We start from the raw sequence: 27,766 nt of genomic DNA on the forward strand, positions 1-27,766 counted from the left end.
TTTGAGTCTTTTTAGTTTATTAACGATAGATAATAAAAAGTTCTTCAAAAAGCAAAAGTAAAGCACCAAAAGTCAGTTACAAATATAGTCTTAGGATGTAAGTCAGGAATTCACAAGGAATAAACAACATCCAAAGAGAGCATGGCAATTCCAAGGAACATGGACACATGGGCTGCAATAATAATCCAAAGCACAGCAGGGAAACTGGAGCTTGCTTCTGCGGTCACGAGAAAGTTGCTTTGACCAAGGCTTTTCCCCGAATGCACCCCTTTACAAAACACGAAGGCATTTCTCTGCCCCCTCACCTCCCTTCTGTTTGCGATTCTCACACTACGCCGAACCCTCAATTCCAAACGCTCAGCCCTATCTAACGAGCCCATACCATCAAGGCCAGCTTGCTCGTCATTTCGCTGAGACTCATTAGGAAGCTGGAACCTTCCACCCTCCCTTCCTCCGCTCCCATGTCCGTGGTCACCTGGCCGGCTTCAGGGGCTTCTGGGTCATCCACTCCAACCCTCCCTGTGGGAACTGAACCTGCACCCTCTGCTCCTCATCCTCCAAATCTACAGGCCTTTCGGGGAGATTTTGAACCTGAGTCCCTCTTTCCTCATCCGAGTCAATCTGAGGTTCAACCTGAGTCACAACAGGGGCGGGATGACCGTGACGGTGTTGTGGAAGCACTACGTTGCGCTTCTCCCTGGAACGGCACGCTTGACCACGTCTCCCTCTCCCCAGCATGACCTCAATGGGGGTCCCCAGGTCCCGGAACTCCCCTCCCCCCCCCCGGATGGTGACCTGTTGGAGGGGTGGAGGGCGATGGGCTTGAGGGGGAGGGTCAGCTCTGAGACGCCGAGGGACCGGAGGGTATTCTAGGGCAATGATGGGCAACCTTTTGCGCTTGGGGTGTCAAAATTCACCAAAAAACCTAGCATGACTTGGGTGGTGTGTCACTTCGAGAAAAAAACCATAATTTCGCAATATGTATATTTTAAATAATAAAAATGTATAATTGTAATATTTAACTGTATTCAATAAATCTAAAACTATTTACTACCATTATTTCCATGTACAACAATCTATGGTACCTCTTGCAGTTTCCATGCTGCTTTCTCTCTATTCTAGTTTCAATGTAGTCATGAATAATGAATAATATAATAATAATAATATAGTAATATGATAATATACTACAATCTATATATATAAAAGCGTGATGGCATCACGGCAGCGGACAAAACAACAAAAGTAAACACCCCACAACCTCGAAAATTGACATCACAACCCCTCATCCATGCCTCTAGGTTGATACAACAAAAAGAAAAGAAAAATAAATTCCTAATTAGAGGGACAGGAATAATAGTTTTTATCCAATTGCTGCCAGTTACAAGGCTAAGCTCCACCCACTTGGTCTCCTAGCAACCCACTCAGCCCAGTGTTAATAAAATAATGATAAAAAATAAATACAAATAAAAAATTATAAAAAACACTAAAATAATTAATACAATAAAATACTATAACAAAATGACTAAAAATAATACAACAAAATAATAAAATATAATACATAAAAAAGATAAGTGACAATAAAATTAATTTAAAAAAATACAAATAACGTCAAATAAAAATTCCCCAACAAGTTTTAACCGATACCACCACCACTTTGCCACAGCAACGCGTGGCCGGGCACAGCTAGTATATATAAATATATATGTATGTATGTATGTAATGTGCATACTTCCCATGGAGTAAACAACAAAACCACTGGACCAAATCACACCAAATTTGGCCACAAAAGACATAGTCATCCAATCAATCTGCATGCAGCAAAAATGGCTAGGCGTGTCAGTGCTGACACGCGTGTCATAGGTTGGCCATCAGTGTTCTAGGGAGGGGGCTCACCGGGGGGGGGGGGGGGGTCTTGTAAACACAAGGCAAAGGAGACGGATGGAACCTGTCGCACCTCAGAAGAGTTCACTTTGCTGTTGACACCAAGCCACACACACAAGATAGTCTTTTGTAGTGTTATTGAGCAAAAGCAGTATATATATAAAATCAAAGCGGAATATAAATCTAGCGGGATATAAATAAACGTATTATTATTATTATTATTAGCTGTGCCCGGCCACGCGTTGCTGTGGCGAAGTCTGGTTACTTTCCCGCCGGAGCAGTACCTATTGATGTACTCACATTTGCATGTTTTTGAACTTCTGGTTTGGCAGAAGCTGGGGCTAACAGTGGGGGCTCTCTCCACTTCCCCCAATTCAAACCTGCGGCCTTTCGGTCCAGAAGTTCAGCAGCTCAGCGCTTTAACACGCTGCGCCACCAGGGGATATTATTATCTAAAGGTTGTGAATATACAATATTTCTGATTGGGTTTTTTTGTCTGTTGGAGGCAAGTATGAATGCTGCAATTAGGAGAAACGATTAGCACGTAATGGCCTTGCAGCTTTAAAGCCTGGCTGTTTCCTCCCTGAGTGAATTTTTTGTTGGGAGGTGTTAGCTGGCCCCGATTGTTTCCTGTCTGGAATTCCCTTGTTTTCAGAGTGGTGTTCTTTATTTAGTGTTCTGATTTTAGAGATTGTATTGTTCTGTTTTATTATACAACAGTAATTTTTATATATTCTGATTTTAGTGTTTTTGAATACTTGGACCCAGATTGTATTCATTACACGGTTCACAGCAACATAGTAATAATAATAATAATAATAATAATAATAATAATAATAATAATGATGATGATGATGATAGTAATAATAATGAGTTTAGTAATAGACACTGGTTCACTCCCTTCTCAGCTTCCTTTCTGGAAAAATTCATTCTTGGGAGATGTTAGCTGGCCCTGATTGTTTCCTTTGTGGAATTCCCAATTTCCCTGCTTTCAGAGTGTTGCTCTTTATTTACTGTCCTGGTTTTAGAGATTATATTGTTCTGTATTATTCTATCACAGTAATTATTTCATATTACAGTAGAACCTCACTAATCCAACATTCGCTTATCCAATGTTCTGGATTATCAAACGTAGTCTGCCTTTTAGTAGTCAATGTTTTTGTAGTCAGTGCTTTAAATTCATTGTGATATTTTGGTGGTAAATTTGTAAATACAGTAATTACTACATAGCATTACTGCGCATGGAACTACTTTTTCTGTCAAATTTGTTGTATAATATGATGTTTTGGTGCTTAATTTGTATAATGATGATCTAATTTAATGTTTAATCGGCTTTTCCTGAATCCCTTCTTATTATCCAACATATTCACTTATCCAACATTCTGCCGGCCTGTTTATGTTGGATAAGTGAGACTCTATATATAGATAATATAAGAGTATAAATGGGTTATATAGCTGTGTGGAAGGGCCTTGAGTCTACACTGCCATATAATCCAGTGCAAATTAGATAATCTGTGAAAGAGGCCTAAGTGAAGCCTAACTCTGCCTGTTTCCGGGGCTGAGTAGGTTGCTAGGAGACCAAGTGGGCGGAGCTTACCTTCTAACTGGCAGCAATTGGATAAAAACAATTATTCCTCTCCCTCTAATTAGGACTTTATTTTTCCTTTCTTTTTGTTGTATCAACCTAGAGCCGTGGATGACGTGTTGTCAAATTTCGAGGTTGGGGGGGCCTGTAGTTTTGTTGTTTTGTCCGCTGCCCTGATGCCATCACTCTTTTATATATATAGATGATGATGATGATTAAAATATAGTTCCCAGAGTAGTTGTGAAATAGAGTCAATAAATCCAATGGTCCATAGGCAAAAAGCAAGAGTCTATTCCCAAAGATACAATAGTCCACAGGTTACAAGGATTCATAAACAGGAGAATTTCCAAAGCATGAAGACATAGACCATCCACTCAGATGAAGAGAGAATTTGCTCTGACTGAGATTTGTCTCCCAACACACAGATATAAAAGCAACCCAAGAACGCATTTCTCTTTCCCTCAGTGGCCTCCCGTTTTCCAGCTAATCTCAGGCTACGCCGAGGCATTCCTTTCCATTGAGAAAGCCCGAGATAGCAATGGAGCTTCTTGGCAGTCACGGTCAGACGGTTCTTTATCTTGCGCCTGAACAGGGGCCTGAGACAAAGCCAGCTCATTATTTCCCTTGGGAAGGTGTCCCTGGTTTTTATCTAGGACAGGCTGGTTCAGGAATTCATCCACAGGCTGCGCTTCTGAACCAGCCTGTAGAACTCCATGATTTCCCATCCCCATGACACCATCCTGGATTTCATCTTGCATCCCATCATCTGGCTCCTGCATCTGAAACCCAAAATCCCCTTCCTCATCTTCACTCTGGCTCTGCTGCTGCTGCTGCTGCCGAGTCACAACAGAGTCCTTGTCGGGGCCCTCGTTCTAAGGGCAAGGGCTGGCGCTCTCCTTGCCCGGAACTTGGGGGGCTAGCGAGGGACCCGGACCCTTCACTCGAGTGTGTGGGGACGACTCTGGGGCGCTCTGGGGGCAATTCAATATCCCTTTCTTTTGAAGTCCAGCAACGAGTGGCCGGGCAACTGAGGCCGGACAACGCTCCCTATACGGTCACCCCATAATTCAGCAATGGCTTACATGCAAACACCCCCTTCGATATAGTTGCGTCATCGAATGTAATTGGCAGGTGGGAGATGTGATTATAATAGTCTCTGCGGAGCCGCTTGATGGAACCAATTTTGACATCCGTAGGCCTTAGGATCTGTCCCAGGGACATCTTGACAGCTCTCATTGAAGCCCACCTGCCCCTATTTGAAAGGGAGTCCGAGGCTTCAAGAGCCAGCTTATTAGGTTGTAAAATCCCATGTTGATGTTGTAATGGCCAGTCTTGCCGGCCATCTGAGCCTCGCTCTGTTCTTCTAGGTTCCTCTTGTACCACTTCCACATGACCCTTGAGTACTCTGTATCTCCTGCGATCTCTCCCCTTCCCCTCACAGAAACCGTTGTATTCCACGTTCAGCCCACCTCGGTCCCTCCCCTGCCCCCCCCCTTGACCAGTCCTCCTCCTTAAGACGTGAGGCTTCTTCCCCACCTGTGTCCCAGGTGCATCGTTTGTCCGCTGGGTTCTTTGCAATTCAGGAACACACCTGCAAACAGGCAGCGTCTCTAAAGGCTGGAAAGTGAGTCCTACCGATGGTCCCAGCAGTTCGCATACATTGGATGGTTCAGTCTTTCTGTGGCTCCCCAAGAGACTCACAGAAAGATGGCTGTGGGGCCAAGCCTTTGGGACAGGGCAATGAGGCAGGAATAGGACACTTCACCCTGCTGACCGGATTCCGTGTGGCTGACCCGAGACGGTTTTATACAACTGATTCTAAAGTGGAGACAACTGATTTCAGTGTGTTGTCGAAGGCTTTCATGGCCGGGATCACAGGGTTGTTGTAAGTCTTTCGGGCTGTGTGGCCATGTTCCAGAAGTATTCTCTCCTGACGTTTCGCCCACATCTATGGCAGGCATCCTCAGAGGTTGTGAGGTCTGGAGAAACTAAGCAAGGCAGGTTTATATATATCTGTGGGAAGTCCAGGGTGAGGAGTTAATCACCCTAATTTGCATTGAATGGCTTCATCTACTGGCTACTTTCTGCCTGGGGGCATCCTTTGTTAGCTGCCTCTAGTTCCCATGTCTCAGAGTGTTGCTTCTTATTTACTGTTCTGATTCTTGAGGTTTTTTTAATACTGGTAGACAGATTTTGTTCATTTTCATGGTTTCCTCCTTTCTGTTGAAGTTGTCCACATGTTTAAGTATTTCAATGGCTTCTCTGTGTAATCTGTTGAAAAGCAGGAGCCCCTTCCGGTGGAGAGGCGGGCGGGCGAGGAAGGACACCACCAAAGTTGGATCCACAAACTGCAAAAAGCTGCTTATTTTGGTTTGCGTCTTTAAATTTCAGTCTTTCTAAGTCCCACCAACACTATACATCTCTGTACAACTCTCTTTCATAACCGTCTACTTCCAACTGTCATCTTCAATGGTCATCTCTCAACTGACATCCCTTAACTGTGTTCTAATCAGTCCCTGATCTGGTCACATGGTCTGCAGCATCTCCCACATCCTCAAGAACATAGTGTTAGGAAAGACTGCACACCCAAGGACACACATACACTTCAGTAATAAAACAACACATTATATACAGACAAATCATTAAACAGAGGAGGCTTGAGAAGGTTGCCTATTTCCAACAAACAGAGTCCAGAGCAGGGTGACAGGAAATAGGCCAGAGTCCAGAATTTGAAATCGAGGGATCAGAGCCAAGGTCCAGGACAACAGTACGAAGGAATGCCGTTATCTGCTCCCAAAGAGCTGGTCTTTACCATAAGATTTCAGCTGTTCTCACTTCAGCAAGCGTTCACAGATCATCCGAGAAGTCTGGGATGCTTTCCTTGAGGAGGAAGAGGTCAGGGTAACCCCTTCAAAAATGGCTGCAATAATGAGAAGAGTCCTCCTCTGTGGGAGATCAAGTCAATCCACACAGACGGTTGTCCACGACACATAGAGAACAAGGTGGCGGCCTTCCTCTGTGCTTTTATTCTCTCATTTTTTGCCTGCCTATGGAGGGATGGGACCCTTGTCTGGCGGATTTTTTAAGTAGAACAGGGAATTGAAAGGAAGGTCTCTTCCTCTAACCGTGTGTGGGTCCTTTGATGGGAACGCAGTTTTCCACTCTGAATGAAGCTCTTTCCACATTCCATGCACTGATATGGCTTCTCCCCTGTGTGGGTCCTTTGATGGCCACGCAGACCTCCACTGTGGCTGAAACTCTTTCCACATTCAACGCATTGATACGGCTTCTCCCCTGTGTGGCTCCTTTGATGGGAACGCAGATATTCATTCCGGCTGAAGCTCTTTCCACATTCAATGCATTTATGTGGCTTCTCTCCGGTGTGGGTCCTTTCGTGGGTATGCAGCTGTCCGCTCTGAATGAAGCTCTTTCCACATTCCATGCATTGATACGGCTTCTCCCCTGTGTGGATCCTTTGATGGCCACGCAGATCTCCACCATGACTGAAACTCTTTCCACATTCAACGCATTGATACGACTTCTCCCCTGTGTGGGTCCTTTGATGGCAACGCAGATCTCGACTCCTAATAAAGCTCTTTCCACATTCCGTGCATTGATACGGCTTCTCCCCTGTGTGGATCTTTTGATGAAAACGCAGATCTCCACTCCTAATAAAGCTCTTTCCACATTCCGTGCATTGATACGGCTTTTCCCCTGTGTGGGTCCTTTGATGGCAACGCAGACCTGCACTGTGCCTGAAGCTCTTTCCACATTCGATGCATTGATACAGCTTCTCCCCTGTGTGCATCCTTTGATGGGAACGCAGAGCTCCACTTTGGCTGAAGCTCTTTCCACATTCTATGCATGTATATGGCTTCTCCCCTGTGTGGATCCTCAGATGGGAACTCAGCTTTCCACTTTGGCTGAAGCTCTTTCCACATTCCGTGCATTGATACGGCTTCTCCCCTGTGTGGCTCCTTTGATGAGAATGCAGAGCTCCACTGTTACTGAAACTCTTTCCACATTCCATGCATTGATACGGCTTCTCCCCTGTGTGGGTACTTTGATGGTAATACAGACCTCCACTATGACTGAAGCTCTTTCCACATTCCATGCATTGATACGGCTTCTCCCCTGTGTGGGTCCTTTGATGGGAACGCAGACCTCCACTATGACTGAAGCTCTTTCCACATTCCATGCATTGATACGGCTTCTCCCCTGTGTGGGTCCTTTGATGGGAACGCAGAGCTTCTCTGTGACTGAAGCTCTTTCCACATTCTGTGCATTGATACGGCTTCACCCCTGTGTGGGTCCTTTGATGGGAACGCAGATTTCCCCTCTGATTGAAGCTCTTTCCACATTCTGTGCATTGATACGGCTTCTCCCCTGTGTGGGTCCTTAGGTGTGAACGCAGATTTTCACTCTGGCTGAAGCTCTTTCCACATTCCATGCACTTATGTGGCTTCTCTCCAGTGTGGACCCTTTCGTGGGTATGCAGCTGTCCGCTCTGAATGAAGCTCTTTCCACATTCCATGCATTGATACGGCTTCTCCTCTGTGTGGGTCCTTTGGTGGGAACGCAGACCTCCACTGTGACTGAAACTCTTTCCACATTCCATGCATTGATACGGCTTCTGCCCTGTGTGGGTCCTCTGGTGGGAACGCAGACCTCCACTGTGACTGAAGCTGTTTCCACATTCCATGCATTGATACGTCTTCTCCCCTGTGTGGGTTCTTTGATGGGAGCGCAGAATGTCCCTTCGACTGAAGCTCTTTCCACATTCGATGCATTGATACGGCTTCTCCCCTGTGTGGGTCCTTTGATGAGAACGAAGGTCTCCACTCCGAGTGAAGCTCTTTCCACATTCCATGCATTGATACGGCTTCTGCCCTGTGTGGGTCCTCTGGTGGGAACGCAGACCTCCACTGTGACTGAAGCTCTTTCCACACTCCATGCATTGATACGGCTTCTCCCCTGTGTGGGTTCTTTGATGGGAGCGCAGAATGTCCCTTCGACTGAAGCTCTTTCCAGATTCCATGCATTGATACGTCTTCTCCCCTGTGTGGGTTCTTTGATGGGAGCGCAGAATGTCCATTCGACTGAAGCTCTTTTTTCATATTCGATGCATTGATACGGCTTCTCCCCTGTGTGGGTCCTTTGATGGGAACGCAGATTTCCACTTCGACTGAAGCTCTTTCCACATTCCATGCATTGATATGCCTTCTCTCCTGTGTGAGTTTGTTGATGTGTAGTAAGAGAACTTCTCCACATGAAACATTTCCCACAGTCCATACACTTATGTAGCTTCTCCTCTATATGTGATGTGGAATGGGGATGAAGATTTTCCATTGTTTTAGATTTATGATTCTGATATTATGCCAGAGGTTCACAGATATGAACTCCTGAACAGCACAGGATTTCCTCTTCTCGGTCTTTGTATTTCGTAGCCTTCTGATCTCGTACCCAAACCCCTCTTTTAACAGCACAATCTCCCGTTTCCTTCAAGTATGTTGCTTGAAATATGTCTTTCTCTTACTTATTCCTTGTTCTTGCCAGTGCAGTGACCCTTCATTTCAGTCCTATGGCATTCTTAGGGCAAAGCTCTCAAAGGTTGTTCTTCTCAAGGTGTGTTTAGAGGTTACCTGCCAGACAAATGAGAGGAAAACCAGACTTATTAATCTTTCCCTTCCTCTCTCAATATTCAAGATGGCCTCTCTCTCCATATTTCTTATCCCAAAATCCAAGATGGCTGCCTTTCCCTAATATCCAAGATGACTGACTTATTAATGTCTCCCAATATCTGAGATGGTTGCCGTCTCCATGGATCCTTCATTCTCCCAATATCCAAGATGGCCAACAACAGGCTTTTCAATGAATTTTTACTAATATCCTACTTGGCCGACTTATTAATGTATCCCTCCCTATCAATATCTAAGATGGCCAACCATTCCCAATATCCAAGATGACAGCCCTCTCAATATATCCCTCCTGCTAATATGTAAGATGGCCAACTTCTTAATAAATCCCTTCTCTCAATATCCAAGATGGCCACCCTCTCAATATAATAATAATAATAATAATAATAATAATAATAATAATAATAACAACAGCAACAGTCACAGAAGCGGCGGAAATATACTGGTCCAGGATCCGGGAGCTGACTTGGATTTAGGTGGAAAAGAGTAGTAGAGTTGTGTGTCATCTGCATAGAGATGGCTCCCAAATCCAAAACTCCAGATAACCTCACCCAGTGGTTTCATACAGAAAAGCATGGATAACTGAATGGAACCTTGCGGGACCCCACAGGTCAATGGCCAGGGGTCTGAGCAGGTGTCCCTCAGCATCACCATCTGGGAACGGTCCTCCAGGAAGGATCGGTGGCACTGCAAAACAGTGCCCCCAAGACCCATCCCGGAGAGCAGACACAGAAGGATACCACGGTCGATGGCATCGAAAGCCGCTGAGAGATTCAAGGGAACCAGCAGGGACACACTCCCCCCGTCTAGCTCTCTGAGGAGGTCATCCACCAAGGGAACCAAAGCTGTCTCCGTTCCATGACCAGGTCTAAAACCAGACTGCGAGGGATCAAGATAATCGGCTTTTGACTTCCGGTGTGGAGATATGGCGGCGGGAAGGTGGTAGAGAGGGCTCTCTCTCAAACCCACGGCGCTCTGAGGATCTGGAGTGTTTACCTCCACCTTATTGGCGGATCGAGGCCAAAAAGGTCGCAAACCCATAGGGGGTCGAACCAATGACCCAAGAGCTGCTTTTCCCCTCAAGGGAGGGCAGCCAGGGGTCCGGACGAGACCTCCGCAGGGTAGCGGGTCCCGGAGAAGCCCAGCCTGGAAGCGAGGACTTCACAGGATCACCGCCAGCCACCACACTTTTAAACTGAAGAAAAACACAGCCACGGGAAACGAGTGAGTACGAGAGAAACTCTCTCTTCTTAAATGAAATTAAAAGTAGAAGACTAACTAAACAATAACAGTGGTGTCAGGACCCAGGCTGCAGAGCACCAATAACCTTACACAGAGGCCAGTCTCTATCTAATATCTTTATTAAAGAAATATATAAAATCAATAAAAACAAGTGAAGAATATAGTTCAGAAGCAGTCCTTTCAGATGAGGTCAAATATAGTCCAGAAATGTATTGTCCAATATAAGATATTAGAGTTCAAAGTTTTAATCCACTTGACCGAAACACACACTTTGCCAAGCAATAGTGTGGGGAAATAACAGAGTCTTTAAAGTCCAATGAAGCTTGACAACAAGGCTGGGAATAAACTTGATTCTTGACTGGATCCGTGTCTGGAGGCAAGACGAACATGAAGCATGAAACAGAGTCCGTGGTAAACCGTGAGACAAGGCAAGGCTTGAAGCTTGATCCGGGAAGCAAGGAACTGGGATTACGAAGTCCACACACGATCTCTCTCCTCAAGCTGATCAATTGACTCCGCAAAGTATCCCTCGCGCCAAACACCTATATTGGGTCTCGTTTTCCCGCCAACAGAACTCTTTCCCTAGAGAACGAGAAGCGAAACCCAACTCTGTCCAGATGCATGACTCCTTAGAAGTTCCCAAGGGAAGCAGACCTAATCAGCCATTTGTTTGGCAGCGATTCTCAGGCTTCTGCGATTAGCCTCCCTGGCTCCCCTATCTTTAGAATAATTTTCCCTCCTGGAAAACGGGGGGGGGAGTTCTGCCCAAGGCCTGTTTGGCTGAATTCTTGAGGGCAAACATCAACATCCTGCAGGTGAAGAGACTCCGGCTCTTGCTGAACCGGCGAAAACCCCATGTTTTCCTCTTCGTCTGCCACAATAGTACTAGGAGCAGGACTACAAGGCCCATGAGTCATCACAAGTGGTGAGCGACATAATAAAGAACCCTCGCGGCTGCGGACCCATAGGGGTCGAATTGACCCAAGGGCTGCTTTTCCCCTCAAGGGAGGGTGACCAAGGGCTCGGACAAGACCTCTGCAGGGCAGCAGATTACCAGCAGCGGGGAAGAAAGAACAGTGCGGTTTTGACCGAAAAAGGTTTGGAAGAGAGACTAGACCCAGTTGGGAGAAGAGATTGAAGGAGGTTGAAGGTGCGGCGCTGTAAATTAAACTAAACTAAAATAGGGAAGAGAGAGAGGGAGAGAGATCTTGGAAAGGGGCGCTAAGGCAGCGCACGCCCCCCTCCCCCCCAACAAACAAATAAACAGTAAACGCAAATTTGACTCCTGGACACAAACGGTTAAGTCAAACAAACACACGAACTGAGAAAGAAGTGAAGATTGAGCTGAGTCACTGACCTTGGAAAAGAGCTCTAGTCAAAACAAGCTGGGGGAGGCAGGCAAATTAGCTTAAAGACACGGAAGATAAACAGGCGACTGTGTCTGCAGAAAGCCAAAGCAGAAGGCACGAGAGTGAGTAAGGGCGGATCTCGCGAGACTGAGAGGGAAGGGCAGGAAAATCCCACACATGCGCTAAAGCCCTGCTGAAGCAAACAGAAGACTGGCAAGGAAGACTGGCAAGGAAAACCACCCGTATACAAAAGGAGACTAAATAAAAATCAAATAAGATAATATACGGTGGATATTAGGAACTTGGTCTGGGCTTCTAATCTAAGGTCTTTGGATCCTAACCACTATACCACCAAATTGGTTTCTAATTTACGATCTCTAGAAAAATAATAACAATATTAAATAATATTATAGAAACAATAACAACATAGAACAAGAAATAAGTAATAAAATATTAAGAATATTAAGAAATAATAACAATAACAACAATAAATAATCAGAGGATCCAAAGACAAGAAATAAATAAAGGCAAGCAGACTCTACAAGACATTCTAGGGGAAATAGAGTAAAATAGTTAATCAAAGAAGAATTGAAGAAGGACCACCAAACAAAATAAATAAAATATAACAAAATAAAATACAAATAAATATTAAGAGTTGAGAAGAAAGGGAAGCAATAAATAAACTGCTGAGGCAGGCTGGTGCAGTAAAAAATAAACCAATCAAAACTGCACCAACACAATACACAGAGCAACAAAGAGACAAGAAGAGACAAAAAGGACAAAATTAGAGCAAACAAACGGAGCAAACAAATAAGGGCGCTAAGTTTGGGAACACCACCAAACAATTAAAAAATAACAAAATATATAGAAATCAACAAGAAGGGGAAAATAAAATAAAGTAAAACAACAACAAGGAAGACAAGGTAGATAAAGAAAATAAAGTAGAAAACTTCAAGACAAGCAAATATTTAAATATAACAAAGAACACAAGAGATCAAGAAGAGGGAATCGAAGTACAGAAATATACGCATAATGGCAAATTTAACTCCAAGATACAAAAATGAAAAAGAGACAAAGACACAAAATACTGGGACAGTAAGAAAATCATCATTTCAGTAGGAATCAATGTTTAAAGAAATTATGAAGGAACTCCAACGCATTTCGGAAAAACAGGACCAATTCCAGGAACAAATCCAAAAGATGAGTATGGAAATGACAGAAAATTTAGGAGAAATGAAGAAAGACATGTCAAACCTCAAACAAGAAATAACGGAGGTAAGGAAAGAAGTAAAAGAGATGAAGGCAGAGAGACAACATCTAGAAAAGACTCAAAGCGAACAGAAGTTAAAGATGGATCAAATAGAGGAGAACAGCAACCGATTGGGAACAATGCAAGAAAGACTTGAACAACAAGCTATGGAATTTCAACTAAGATATAGGAACGTAAAAGAGGAACCCAACGAAGACATAAGGAAAATAATAATACAACTAACAGCCAAATTGATGGACTGGCCGGAAGAAGACGTGGAAGATAAAATAGATAGTCTATAGAATTTCGACAAATTACGCAACACATAACAAAGCAGAAAGAGACGTCATCGTCAACTTCACAAAAAAAATTATAAGGGATGACATCTTAAAATTGAATAATGTTACGCCAACAAATTATAAAGGGAAGAAAGTGGCCATACTAAAAGAAATTCCATCAGCGACGTTAAGGAAAAAGAGGAAGTATATGTTTTTAACAGAAGAATTAAAAAAATTAAAAATTAGATTCCGTTGGGAAAAAGGAGAGGGAATAATGACTACGTACAAAGGTGAAAGGTTTTGGCTAACCTCTGAAGAAAAGGCGAGGGAATTTTATAAGAGATTGAAAAAAGATACAAGAGGGGACAAAACACCAGAACAAGGGAACCCAACCAAAAGAGTGAGAGAGGAATCACCCGAAAATATGGAACTATTCTATGGACTAGCAGCAACAAATCTAGATCTGTGGAAGAGGAAGAAGAGGTGGAGGAAGATGAAGATCCGAAGACAAAAGGAGGCGAGAAAGGAGAAAGAGAAGATGGAAAAACTTAAAATGAACTGGGATTTGAAATGCTATTCAAATAATGTAAATGGATTGAACACTCCCCAAAAAGGAAGAAAACATTTAATTATGTAAAGAAAGGTAATTATGATGTCATTGCATTTCAAGAAACGCACATATCACAGAAATTCACAGCACTATTGGCACACAAACAAATTGGAAAGGAATTTTATTCAGCGGCCCCAGAAAAAAAGAAAGGAGTAGTCATCTATATAAAAGAAAAATACTCAGCACAATTGGCATTTAAAGACACAGAAGGAAGAATAGTGGGGATCAAAATTGATAAAGGAGGGAACAAATTATTAATATGTAACATATATGCCCCCAATAGACCCAAAAATAAATTCGTCAAGGAATTAAAGGATTTAATTGAAAGCCAAGAATACAATGATTTAATGCTGATGGGGGACTTCAACGGAGTTTTGGAAAGCAAACTGGATAAATCAGACCAAGGGAAAAAGACAAAAGACCCGAAGGCAGGACAACTACCAATAAATTTCATACTTTTAAATAAAGAACTGGATCTGGAAGATGCCTGGAGAAATTTACATCCAACCGAGAAAGACTATACATTCTATTCTAACAGATTTAAAAACTGGTCAAGAATTGATATGATTTGGATGACTAAAACACTAATCTCAAAAATAAAGAAAATAAAAATTCTTCCAAGGATAGACACGGACCATTGTCCATTGGAAATCCAAATAAACCAAACAGCAAAAAAGAGGAAATGGAGACTGAACGAAAATTTAATGAGATCTGAAGAAGATGTAAACAACGGGAAAAAATGCTTAAAAGAATATTTTGAATTTAATGATACAGCCGACGTAGAAAAGACTATCATCTGGGATGCCAGTAAGGCTGTGATGAGGGGAAACTTCATTCAACTAAATGCCATAAAAAACAATGCAAAACGGATTAAACAAAAAGAAATCCAAAAGGAAATTGAAAGAACAGAAACAGAACTGAAAAGACAACCAAATAACACATCAATTAAAACAGAATTAGACATTTTACAAAGACAAAGACAAAATTTAGAGATGGAACAGAGAGCTAAAGAATTGAAATTTATGAAACAATATCATTTTAATAACGCAAATAAACCTGGGAAATGGATGACAAGATTGCTAAGGAAAAGGAAACAAGAAAGCTGGATAATCCAAATCAACGAGGAAGGAAGATCTTATACCACAGACCATGAAATTCTGAAACAATTCAACAAGTTCTACGGAAAATTGTACACAAAGGATCATATTAAAAATGAGGATATAATGAAATACTTAGGAAGACAAAATATCCCGAAATTAACAGAGACACAGACATCACAGAACAAGGACATCACAGAAAGAGAAATAGACACTGCTATAAAAAAATTGAACAACAATAAGTCCCCAGGCCCAGATGGTCTAACAGCAATTTACTATAAAAAATTTAAAGAAGAATTAATACCTCACTTAAAAACTATAATGAACCAAGCCCTACATTTGGGTAAAATACCAAACTCATGGAAAGAGGCAAATATAGTCATGATCCCAAAAGAAAACACTGATGCTACAAACGTCAAAAATTACAGACCAATATCGTTATTAAATATCGACTATAAAATTTTTACGGCAATAATTGCGGAGAGATTAAAAGAATACTTAACAACTTGGATCGGGGAGGACCAAACTGGGTTCCTACCAAATAGGAACATTAAAGACAACGTCAGGAGCTTAATTGACATTATAGAGTACTATGAGTGCAATAATAAAAAAGAATTGGCAATATTAGCTATAGACTTTGAGAAAGCACTTGACAGCATTAATTGGGAATTTTTTAAACTACTATTCAAAGAAATGGATGCGGGTTATAATTTTATAAACGCCATACAAGCGATCTACACTGATCAAGAAGCAAGTATTTGGATTAATGGCCAAACGACAAGCAAAATAAAAATAAGGAAAGGTACGAGACAGGGGTGTCCCCTATCCCCGCTCATATTTATATTATCACTAGAAATGCTACTGAACGACATCAGGAAGGATACAAATCTCAAAGGACTGAAAATAGGCAAAGAAACATATAAATTACGAGCTTTTGCTGACGATTTGATATGTATTGTTGAGGATCCACTGAATAATATCAAAGAATGGTTACATAAAATAGAGGAATTCGGGAAGGTATCGGGCCTCAAAATAAATAAAAATAAATCAACAATTTTACCCAAGAACATCTCCAAACAACGACAAGAGAATCTAGCTAAGATAACGGACTTTAGAGTTGTGAACAAGATAAAGTACTTAGGAGTATATTTGACATCTAAAAACTCGCAATTACTGCAAAATAATTACACAAACAAATGGAATGAAATCAAAAGAAAGCTTAAGAACTGGACTCACCTCAAATTATCTATTTTGGGCAGAATTGCAGCGATAAAGACATATGTTCTACCAAAATTAATGTATTTATTTCAAAACCTACCCATAATTAGAAATCTGAAGCTAATTAAACAATGGAACAAAGATATATTAAAATTTATCTGGAACAACAAAAAAGCGAGAATAAAATACACAAATCTGACTGACGAAAAAGAAAAAGGAGGATTGGGTCTACCAAATGTAAGTTTATATTTTGAAGCTAATGCATTGAACTGGATTAGAGAATGGATAAATTTAAAAAACAAGAAATTGCTGACTCTAGATGGTCATGACCTGCGGGCAGGTTGGCACGCGTACCTGTGGTACGAGAAGAAAAAAACGGAAAGAAATTTTGGAAACCATTTTATCCGCTCCGCACTATTGAAAATCTGGGAGAAATATAAAAAAAGATTATATAATAAAACCCCACTCTGGCTGTCACCGCCAGAGGCAGGCCACAGGAGGGAAACAGGATGGAGTAAATGGCCAACATACAGAGATGTCTTGAAGAAAGAAGGCAAAGAACTAAAAATAAAATCCCTAGAAGAATTGAAAAAACAAAATATAAACATATCATGGTTTCAGTACTATCAAATTAAAGAACATTTCACAAAAGACGCCAAACTTGGATTTGAAGAGAAACAAACAGTATGGGATAAAGTATTACTGAATGGGAAGAAGGCGACAAGCAAGATCTACAAATTTCTACTAGAATGGAGCACGGAAATAGATTACATCAAGCCATGTATGATAAAATGGGCTAAAAACATAAGCAGAACAATTATGCTCAGTGAATGGGAACAAATTTGGAAAAAGAAATTGAAATATACCTATGCAAACAATCTCCGAGAAAATTGGCTGAAAATGATGTATCGCTGGCACCTGACACCAGAACGAATAGCAAAATACTCAAAAGATAAAAATAACAAGTGCTGAAAATGCGGGAAAATTGAAGGAACATATTTTCATATGTGGTGGACGTGCGAGAAGACAAGAACCTACTGGAAAACAATACACAGTGCCTGCCAAAAGATCCTAAAAGTAAATATACCACTAGCGCCAGAATCCTTCCTATTGGGAATGGTAAATTTAGATTGGTCAAAAAATGATGACAAAATTTTTGTATACCTAACGACAGCTGCCAGATTAGTATACGCAAAAGTATGGAAACAAAAAACTATCCCAGACAAAAACGAATGGATAACAAAAATAGTCGAAGTTATGAACATGGACCATTTTACTTACTTATTATCAAAGGTTGAAAATAAATCAAGAACGGCTACCAACTAGAAACCAGTAAAAGACTGGTTGAAAAAAGAAAAGATACCAATACTAATATAAGGGAAACCGCAGGATTACTATACAAAGAAAACAAGATAAGACTTAAAACCAAAAGAATGGAAGACAACAAAAAGAAGAAGCGTGGAAGTCAAGAAACCTTCCCTAACCCCCACACCCCTTCCCCCCCCACCGCACCCTCCTCCCCTCCTTTTCCCCCCCTCCTTTTCTCTTCCCACTCCCCCCCCCCCCCGTTTTTTTTCTTTTTCCTCCTTTTTATCTTATGTTAAATAAATCTTTCAATAAAAATATATGGAAAAAAAAGATAATCGGCTTCATCCAGGAATCCCCAGAGCTGAGAGGCCACCACTCATTCCAGGACCTTGGCCAAAAAAGGGAGATTGGAAATAGGCCGGTAGTTATTCAATACCAGGGGGTCAAGGGACGACTTCTTTAAAATTTGTCTTACGATGGCTTTATAAAAGCTTGATGGTATGTGTCCCTGCTCCTACGAGGCGCTGATAATCCCCGTAAACAACTCGGTTAAACCCCCACCGGCGAGTCTGAGGAGCCAAGAAGGGAAGGGGTCTAGAGCACATCTGGTCGCACTCACTATCCAAGATGGCTGACCTATCCATGTATCCTTTGTTGTGGTTGAGTCAGGAGAGCAGGTGTCAGATGAAGAACAGCAAAGGGAACCAATCCCCAGAGTCGGACACGACTGGACTTAACGTCAGGGGAAACCTTTACCTTTACCTATAACCACTACGAGGGCTATCCACAAAGTATATTACGTTTTGGAATTAAAAATTAACAAAGTATATGTAAAGAGGTGTGAAGTTTTTAGTTTACAGATGTCATGTTTAATTGCGTTTTAAAAGTCACGTTTAACTGTGTTTTAAAAGGACAAGTATTAGAGTTAACATTGCATGGGGGATGGTAGCCAGCTCAGCATTCTGAGGTAGGTTGCCTTAGTAACGAGGGCGGAGCCAACCGCCGTTTGGAGAAAAAGGAGGGAATGTTTAAGAGAGTTCAGTCTGTGCTCTGTTGAGGCTCAGGGAAGACTGATCCTAAGTTAGGGGATCAGGGAGACTCAATTGGTCATTTTGAGTCAATTTAGAATAAGTTTGGTGGCTTATTTTAAGATACTGCGTGCCCTGCTGAGGTGCAGTTGGGACTGGTTCTCAGTTGGAGAATCAGGGAGAGTCCAGTGCTTATTTGAGTCAGTTTAAAATAAGTTTGGCGACTTATTTTAGGGTAGTCTGTTTCCAGATAAGGAACAGATAGTCTGTGACTGAAATTCACAGGGTGACTACAGGTTAAAGCAGTAAAGGTGGAAGTAGTATTATAAAGTTTGAAACACCTCAATATAGCTTTACAACAGTTAGTCCAAATGTCTCTAAAGAAGTTACTGTAACCATTAAGCTTGTGCCCGAATAAACGTGTTATTGTTCTTTTTAACATCTCAGTCTCTGAAATATATATTACCATCAAAAGCAAACAAGAAAGAAGAAAAATAAAATTTTAAAAGTCTCCTCTCTAAGTAGCCAGTGGCTACATCTTCTATAGTGATTTGATAATCACAAGAGTTGATAATCCCCTTCACATCTGGTGGCCGCATTATAAACATCTTTCATAACTGGTGGCAGCGGATATAAAATATATAATAATAATATAAATATACTCATCCACATCTCCGCAATTGGTGTCAGAGGTGGGATTTTAGAAAAGATTTCTCCCCCTTGATGACATCTTTGCAATTTGGTGGCAGCGGTGGGATCAAAAGATTCCCCCCTGCCTGAAAGAGCCTCAGCCGTTAAAACCTCTTTGCAGTATAGGATAAAATATTTATTATATACCGTTGAAAGCCACACTTCAATAGTACTTTTAAACATAGTCCCCATTCAAAATTATTTATTTATTTATTTATTTATTTATTTTTCAAGCTTATATGCCGCCACTCCCCTAGGGCTCGGAGCGGCTTACAAGAACCGGCTAAAATTAACAATTTAAAAAACATTTTAAAAACATCTTTAAAAAAAAATCTTAAAAACATCCTAAAAGCACCTTTTAAAACATCAGCAGCAGAACTCAAAAGCTCTTCATAACGATGAATGAGTTTGGGAAGTGATTACCCTCAGCACATTCCTGCGCCATTGCAACGCGGAAGCTCAGCCGGCTGAAGAATGGATGCCAAAGGGAGGGAGGGAGGAGGGAGCAAGAACCCGCTCTCGCTCCTTTTGCAAGGCCTCCAGAGAGACTCAAAACACTCCGGCTTCCCTTCCCCTTCCGGCCAGCTCTCCTCGCCTGCCTCCTTCTCGGTGGTGGCCCCCAGCCCTGGAATTCCCTCCCTAAAGGAATGAGCCTTGCCCGCACCCTCCAAGCCCTTCGGGTGAGTTTCAAAGCACGGCTCTTCAGACGGGCCTCGGATCCTGAGTAATCGACGGTCAGTTTGGAGAACCACCAATTATGTCACTTCGCACTTGGACGGTGACCGCAGACAGACAGCTTTACTGGCCGGTTCTACTGCGCCTCAGGAATATTTACAATTTTATTAGCTGGCATTTTATGTGCGTTGTGGTTTTTTATACTTATGTCACTGTGTATATACAGTAGACTTCCAGTAATTCGACATAAATGGGCGGGCTGAATGTCGGATAACCGGAACTGACGGATAATAGGGAGGCAAGCCGGTTTAGGGGTGCTCCGTGCGTGATGGTGCCTCGCGAAGCCCACGGGGAGCCCCCAAAGGGCCGTCAGGCCAGCAACCCAACCTTCAAGTCACAAGCCTTTAACCCACTCACACCAGAAGTGACTTGCAGCTTCTCAAGTCGCTCCTGACACGGAAAAAACCCCATGAGTTACAGGAGTTGTGGGGACTGGGATGTCTAGTTCACCTGCAGTCTAAGAGCACTCTGAACCCCACCAACGGTGGACCTGGAGCTAACCTGGCACTCAGACCCAACGCTGCCAACTTGGGGTGATTGACCTTGGCACCAGAGAGTTATAGTTCACCCGTATTCAGAGAACACTGAACCCAGCAGGTGACGGACCTCGGCGAAACATGGCACACAGACCCAACAAGGCCAACTGTGAATACTGGCAGGCTCTGCGGGTGACAGCTTTCTGGGAACTGGAGTCCACCCACATCCCTATGCATTTCCTAGTGGGAGCATTCATAAAAAGCAAAAGCAAAGACTGAGTTTTTTCTAAGGCACAGCGTAACAGATGAACAAACTGATATCTTCTCCTGATTCCTGGGTATAATTCAGGACTCCTCCCTACCTAATGTGACCTTGGAGAGGCGAGGGCCACTACCTGCATCCTAGACCCCTGCCCATCCTGGCTGGTGAGAGAAGCCAGAGGGGGGTTGGCCGAGTGGGTGAAGGTGGTGGTGAAGGCCTCCCTTCGGGACGGCATTGTTCCAGCGAGCTTCAAACTGGCTGTGATCAAACCGCTGTTAAAAAAGCCATCACTGGACCCCACTCAATTGGAGAACTATCGGCCGATTTCCAATCTCCCCTTTTTGGGCAAGGTCGTGGAGCGGGTGGTGGCAGCGCAACTCCAGGCATTCTTGGTAGATGCTGATATTCTAGATCCGGCGCAGTCTGGCTTCAGGCCGGGGCATGGTACCGAGACAGCCTTGGTCGCCTTAGTCGATGATCTTCACCGGGAACTGGACAGGGGGAGTGTGTCCTTGCTGGTTCTGCTGGACCTCTTAGTGGCCTTCGATACCGTTGACCACAGTATCCTTCTGGGACGACTCGCCGGGTTGGGCATTGGAGGCACTGTTCTGCAGTGGCTCCGGTCCTTCCTGGAGGGTCGGTCCCAGATGGTGTCTCTGGGGGACGCCTGCTCGGCTCCACAGCCATTGTCCTGTGGGGTCCCGCAGGGGTCGATATTGTCCCCCATGTTGTTTAACATCTACATGAAGCCGCTGGGAGAGATCATCCGGAGTTTCGGGGTGCGGTGTCATCTGTACGCAGATGATGTCCAGCTCTGTCACTCCTTCCCACCTGTCACTCAGGAGGCTGTCCAGGTCCTGAACCGGTGTCTGGCCGCTGTGTTGGACTGGATGGGGGCCAATAAACTGAAACTGAATCCAGACAAGACGGAGGTCCTCCTGGTCAGTCGCAAGGCTGAACAGGGAATAGGGTTACAGCCTGTGCTGGACGGGGTCGCACTCCCCCTGAAGACGCAGGTTCGCAGTCTGGGGGTTCTTCTCCTGGACTCATCGCTGAGCCTGGAGCCCCAGGTCTCGGCGGTGGACAGGGGAGCCTTCGCACAACTCTGCCTCGTGCGCCAGCTGCGCCCGTTCCTTGGGAGGTCTGACTTGGCCACGGTGGTCCACGCTCTGGTCACATCCCGGCTGGATTACTGCAACGCACTCTACGTGGGGCTGCCTTTGAAGACGGCCCGGAAGCTCCAACTAGTACAACGGACGGCAGCCAGATTAATAACGGGAGCGGCTTACAGGGAGCGTACCACCCCCCTGCTAAGCCAGCTCCACTGGCTGCCGATATGCTTCCGAGCCCAATTCAAAGTGCTGGTCTTGACCTACAAAGCCCTAAACGGTTGTGGTCCTGCCTATCTATCCGAACGTATCTCCTCCTATGAGCCCGTTAGAACCTTAAGATCTTCCGGGGAGGCCCTGCTCTCGATCCCACCTGCCTCGCAGGCGCGGCTGGTGGGGACGAGGGACAGGGCCTGCCTTCTCGGTGGTGGCTCCTCCCTCGGCTGTGGAACTCCCTCCCCAGCGATATCCGGCAAACCCCATCCCTCCTGGGATTTAGAAGGAAACTAAAAACTTGGCTCTGCGCCCAGGCATTCAGCGAATAAGCTCATGGGCCGATGTAATCGGGCCGCAAATCTGTAATTGTAGCAGTATTGAATGACTGAGGATGGTGCAATATCGCTGCCTTGCAGCGTTTCAATTTTTGTATACTTTTTATCATGTTTTAATTGTTTTGTTTTATAGTATATTTGTTGCTGGCCCTCGTGGCAGAATCTGCCGCTCTGAGTCCCCTCGGGGAGAAGGGCGGGGTATAAATGCATGTAATAAATAAATAAAATAAATAATGATTCTATTGCACGTTATCTATTTACGAATTTGTTACTCATAATGTGCACCTTGCTTATCCACTATTGCAACCTCATTGTTTTTAATTTGATGTTTTCATTCTGTGTTGTGTTTTTTCGACTACTGTGTATATTTTATTATTGCTTTCTGTTGTTGTCCTTTGATGTTTCATATTTTATCATTGCTTGTATTTTGATTTTGCTGTAAGCCGCCCCGAGTCCCCTTTGGGGGAGATGGAGGCGGGATATAAATAAACCTATTATTATTATTATTATAATTTTTATTACCGCACACCCAAAAACAAACAAGGCCCTTTTCAAATGACCCGGGAACTGCCAGGTACCCAAGCAATTTGTAAAATAAAGCATGTAACTAAAACTCCCAACTCCCTCCCAGCAAAGGAAGGAGCGGAAGAGGGATATATTCCCCCGTTTACCTCTTCCTTCTTCCTCTCCTTTATTTTGTGTTATTTATTATTCCTATAACCAATATGTATTTATGTTATGATCATATTATTTTATTATACTATTTATTTTATTGTATGACACAACAAACAAGATAGCCATGCTGGATTTCGTATCACACTTGGGAAGTGTTCGACTTGTGATACTATTTATTATTATTATTGTTGTTGTTGTTTTATTATCTTCTATTATTATCATCACTACTTTATGTATTTTTATTATTAATATAGTATATTATTTTGATGTACTTACCTGGCCTTTCTCGGCCCCGGAGGGGACTCAAGGCGGCTTACAAATCCGGCAAGAATTTAATGCCACACAGGTAAACAATAAAACACATCTCATCCAAATATAAACAATCCAAACATATAAGCAATTAAAACACATATCAATCAAACAGATTAAAACCATATAAAATGCTGAGTCATGCTCTCAGTATAAAATATATAATATATTGTATATACAATAGAGTCTTACCTATGCAAAACTCGCTTATCCAATGTTCTGGATTATCCAACACATTTTTGTAGTTGACGTTTTCAATAAATCGTGATATTTTGGAATATAAATACTGTAAATAAAAAAATACATTTTGGTGCTAAATTCGTAAATACAGTAATTACTACATAGCATTATTTCATACTGAACTACTTTTTCTGTCAAATTTGTTGTATAACATGATGTTTGGGTGCTTAATTTGTAAAATCATAACCTAATTTGATGTTTAATAGGCTTTTCCTTAATCCCTCCTTATTATCCAACATATTTGCTTATCCAACATTCTGCCGGCCCGTTTATACTGGTTAAGTGAGACTCTACTGTATAAACAATCCAAACATATAAGCAATTAAAACACATATCAATCAAACAGATAAAATGCTGAGTCATGCTCTCAGTATTAAATATATAATATACTAGCTGTGCCCGGCCACGCGTTGCTGTGGCGAAGTCTGGTGGTATGGGAAATAAAGTCTTGAGGAATTGGTGGTAGTTAAGGTCAAGGGTCAAGGTTTTCCCCTGACGTTAAGTCCAGTCATGTCTGATTCTGGGGGTTGGTGCTCATCTCCATTTCTAAGCCAAAGAGCCGTCGTTGTCTGTAGACTCCTCCAAGGTCATGTGGGATGACTGCATGGAGCGGCGTTACCTTCCCACCGGAGCAGTACCTATTGATGCACTCACATTTACATGTTTTTGAACTTCTGGGTTGGCAGAAGCTGGGGCTAACAGTGGGGGCTCTGTCAGTTCCCCCAATTCAAACCTGCGGCCTTTCGGTCCAGAAGTTCAGCAGCTCAGCGCTTTAACATGCTGTGCCATCAGGGGACATTATTTGCTAAAGGTTGTGAATATACAATATTTCTGATTGTTTTTTTTTTGTCTGTTGGAGGCAAGTATGAATGCTGCAATTAGGAAAAATGATTAGGATGTAATGGCCTTGCAGATTTAAAGCCTAGCTGTTTCCTCCCTGAGTGATTTTTTTGTTGGGAGGTGTTAGCTGGCCCTGATTCTTTCCTGTCTGGAATTACCTTGTTTTCAGAGTGGTGTTGTTTGCGATATTTTATATGCTTCTACTGTCTGTGGCCCTGAGAAAACAGAGGATTGGCCAGACTTTGATGATGGGAATCCTTTGTTGGGAGGTGTTAGCTGGCCCTGATTGTTTTCTGTGTGGAATTCCCCTATTTTCAGAGTGTTGTTCTTTATTTAGTGTTCTGATTTTAGAGATTGTATTGTTCTGTTTTATTATACCACATTAATTTTTATATATTCTGATTTTAGTGTTTTTGAATACTTGGAGCCAGATTGTATTCATTTTCACGGTTGACCGCAACACAATAATAATAATAATAATAATAATAATAATAATAATAGTAAGGATAGTAATGATAGTAATAATAATGACTTTGGTAATACATAGTGCTTCACTGCCTTCTCAGCTTCCTTTCTGGAAGAATCCTTTCTTGGGAGGTGTTAGCTGGCCCTGATTGTTTCCTTTGTGGAATTTCCAATTTCCTTGCTTTATTTACTTTCTTTATTTCTTTATTTCTTTATTACTGTCCTGGTTTTAGAGATTATATTGTTCTGCATTATTCTATCCTAGAAATTATTTCATATCAAAGTAGAATCTCACTTATCCAACATTCGATTATACATTGTTCTGGATTATCCAACACAGTCTGCCTTTTCATAATCAATGTTTTTGTAGTCAGTGTTTCAAATTCATTGTGATATTTTACTGGTAAATTTGTAAATACAGTACAGTAGAGTCTCACTTATCCAACATAAGTGGGCTGGCAAAATGTTGGATAACCGAATATGTTGGATAATAAGGAGGCATTAAGGAAAAGCCTATTAAATATCAAATTAGGTTATGATTTTACAAATGAAACACCAAAACATCATGTTAGACAACAAATTTGGCAGAAAAAGTAGTTCAATACGCAGTAATGCTATGTAGTAATTACTGTATTTATGAATTTAGCAATATATCATGATATATTGAAAACATTGACTACAAAAATGCGTTGGATAATCCAGAACGTTGGATAAGCGAGTGTTGGATAAGTGAGACTCTACTGTAATTACTACATAGCATTACTGCGCATGGAACTACCTTTTCTGTCAAATTTGTTGTATAATATGATGTTTTGATGCTTAATTTGTATAACGATTACCTAATTTGATGTTTAATCAGCTTTTCCTGAATCCCTTCTTATTATCCAATATATTTACTTATCCTGCCAGCCTGTTTATGTTGGATAAGTGAGAGTCTACTGTATATTGATCATCTTATATTATCTGCTTAGAACTGGATTATATGAGGCCCCTTCTACACAGCTGTATAAAATGCACACTGAAGTGGATTATATGGCAGTGTGGAGTCAAGATAATCCAGTGCAAAGCAGATAATATAAGATTATAAATGGGTTATATAGCTGTGTGGAAGGGCCTTGAGTCTACACTGCCATATAATCCAGTGCAAATTAGATAATCTGTGGAAGAAGTCTTAAGTGAGGCCTACATCCGCCTGTCCCCTAACTGAAACCTGGCTGTCCCTTGGTTGCTAGGCAACCAAGTGGGCAGAGATTAGCCCTCTAAACTGGCAGCAATTGGATAAAAACAATTATTGCTCTCCTTCTAATTAGGACCTTATTTTTCTTTTCTTTTTGTTGTATCAACCCTGAGGCATGTGTGATGGGTTGTGTTGTCAAATTTCGAGGTTGGGGGGCCTGTACTTTTGTTGTTTTGTCCACTGCCCTGATGCCATCACTCTTTTATATATATAGATTGTATATACTTATAATATTGATAATAATATTATAATGTAATACAATGTTATACTACTAATAATATATTATAATAATATTACATTGTATATTAGGTATTAAATGTAATATTACTAATACCATTACCATATAATGATATAGTACAATCATAATTATCATCATAATTACAATTATACTCTTCTCCTGATTACTTGATATTAATTCAGGGCTCCTCCCAACCCAATGTGACCTTAATTGAATCTGTTGCACTTTATCTATTTCTGAATTTGCAACTCATAATGTGCACTTTGCTTATCTACTTTTGCAACCTCATTGTTTTAATTTGATGTCTTATTACTATGTTTTTGTTTTTTCCCCTTTGGTTATTGTGTATATATTACTGGTTTTTGTTACTGTATTTTGATGTTTCGTATTTTGTAATTGTTTTGTATCTGATTTTGCTGTAAGCCGCCCCGAGTCCCCTTCGGGGGAGATGGAGGCGGGATACAAATAAACTTATTATTATTATTATTATTATTATTATTATTCCAGGCAGGAAACCATCAGGGCCAGCTAACCCCTCCCGCCCAAGGATTCCCCCAGGCAGGAAGCAGCCCGACCTTGAATCTGCAAGGCTATTCAATGCTAATCAAGGTGGCCAACTGCGCTCTACACGCTTCCCTCGAACAGACACGGGTTCGTCCTTCCTCCCGCCCCGGACATCCTTCCACGGGGATAAAAATCAGCCCCACTGGCCTCGTTCCTAAGAGACCTCCCCGCCTCTGCGGAGGCCTGCCACAGAGGTGGGCGAAACGTCAGGAGAGAATGCTTCCACTCCCTCCGAGCCTCCCCGGCCACCCTCGGGCCCCTTTCTTTCTTTCTTTCTTTCTTTCTCGCTGATGCGGCTGAGGGGGGAAAGGAAGGGGCCCGAGGGTGGCCGGGAAGGCTGGGAGTTGTAGTCCAAAGGCCCGAGGGAAGGCCCGAGGCCGCCTCACCTGCCGCCTCCCGCTCTCCTCAGCTCTCCGCCGCCCTCGAGGAACTGCCCGGAAGTGGCGCCGCCCCTCTAGGAAGCGGAGGCCTCCCGCTCTCGCTGGACTTCCGCCCGGCCCCAAGATGGCGCCCGAAGGCGGGGGGCGGGGCTTCTGCCCTTTCTCCTCCCAGGAATCAGAGGAAGAGAATGTCATAGGAATCAATACGGAAATAGAACCATGAATGGCAAAAGAACAGAATAATAAAACAAAGAACGGAAGAATGGAATAGAATGATATAAAATACATTCATACAATCATAGACTAGGATAATAATATAATCCTAGGATAATAGAATAGAATAATAATGGAATACAGGAAGGTAATGTGAAAAGAATAGAATATAATAATGTAATATAATAATATAAAATATATTAATAGAATAATAGAGAAATAGAATATAATAATTGAATAC

General features: G+C 42.4%; 1 protein-coding gene across 2 annotated transcripts; it reads right to left on the reverse strand.

Moving 5' to 3' along the window:
• LOC107983850 (zinc finger protein 658B-like) lies at window positions 1–27,655 on the reverse strand. Of its 2 annotated transcripts, XM_062966483.1 has the most exons (3): window positions 27,319–27,655; window positions 23,541–23,634; window positions 1–9,108 (listed from the first exon to the last, which is right to left on the reverse strand). In XM_062966483.1, the coding sequence occupies exon 3, from the start codon at window positions 8,559–8,561 to the stop codon at window positions 6,549–6,551; it is 2,013 nt and encodes a 670-aa protein (XP_062822553.1). In that variant the 5' UTR covers window positions 8,562–9,108; window positions 23,541–23,634; window positions 27,319–27,655; the 3' UTR covers window positions 1–6,548. The 2 variants fall into 2 exon arrangements, with proteins under 2 accessions (XP_062822553.1, XP_062822554.1); XM_062966484.1 differs by lacking the exon at window positions 23,541–23,634 and having other exon boundaries at window positions 27,319–27,654.
• Between the last annotated feature and the right edge of the window lie 111 nt (window positions 27,656–27,766).

This window comes from Anolis carolinensis, unplaced genomic scaffold (genome assembly GCF_035594765.1).
Source record: "Anolis carolinensis isolate JA03-04 unplaced genomic scaffold, rAnoCar3.1.pri scaffold_21, whole genome shotgun sequence".
In the NCBI taxonomy this organism is placed as follows: domain Eukaryota; kingdom Metazoa; phylum Chordata; class Lepidosauria; order Squamata; family Dactyloidae; genus Anolis; species Anolis carolinensis.

Excerpts from the sequence above, each read along its gene's own strand:
- LOC107983850 (XM_062966483.1), bottom strand. The coding sequence starts at position 8,561 with ATGGACATTCTGCGCTCCCATCAAAGAACCCACACAGGGGAGAAGACG.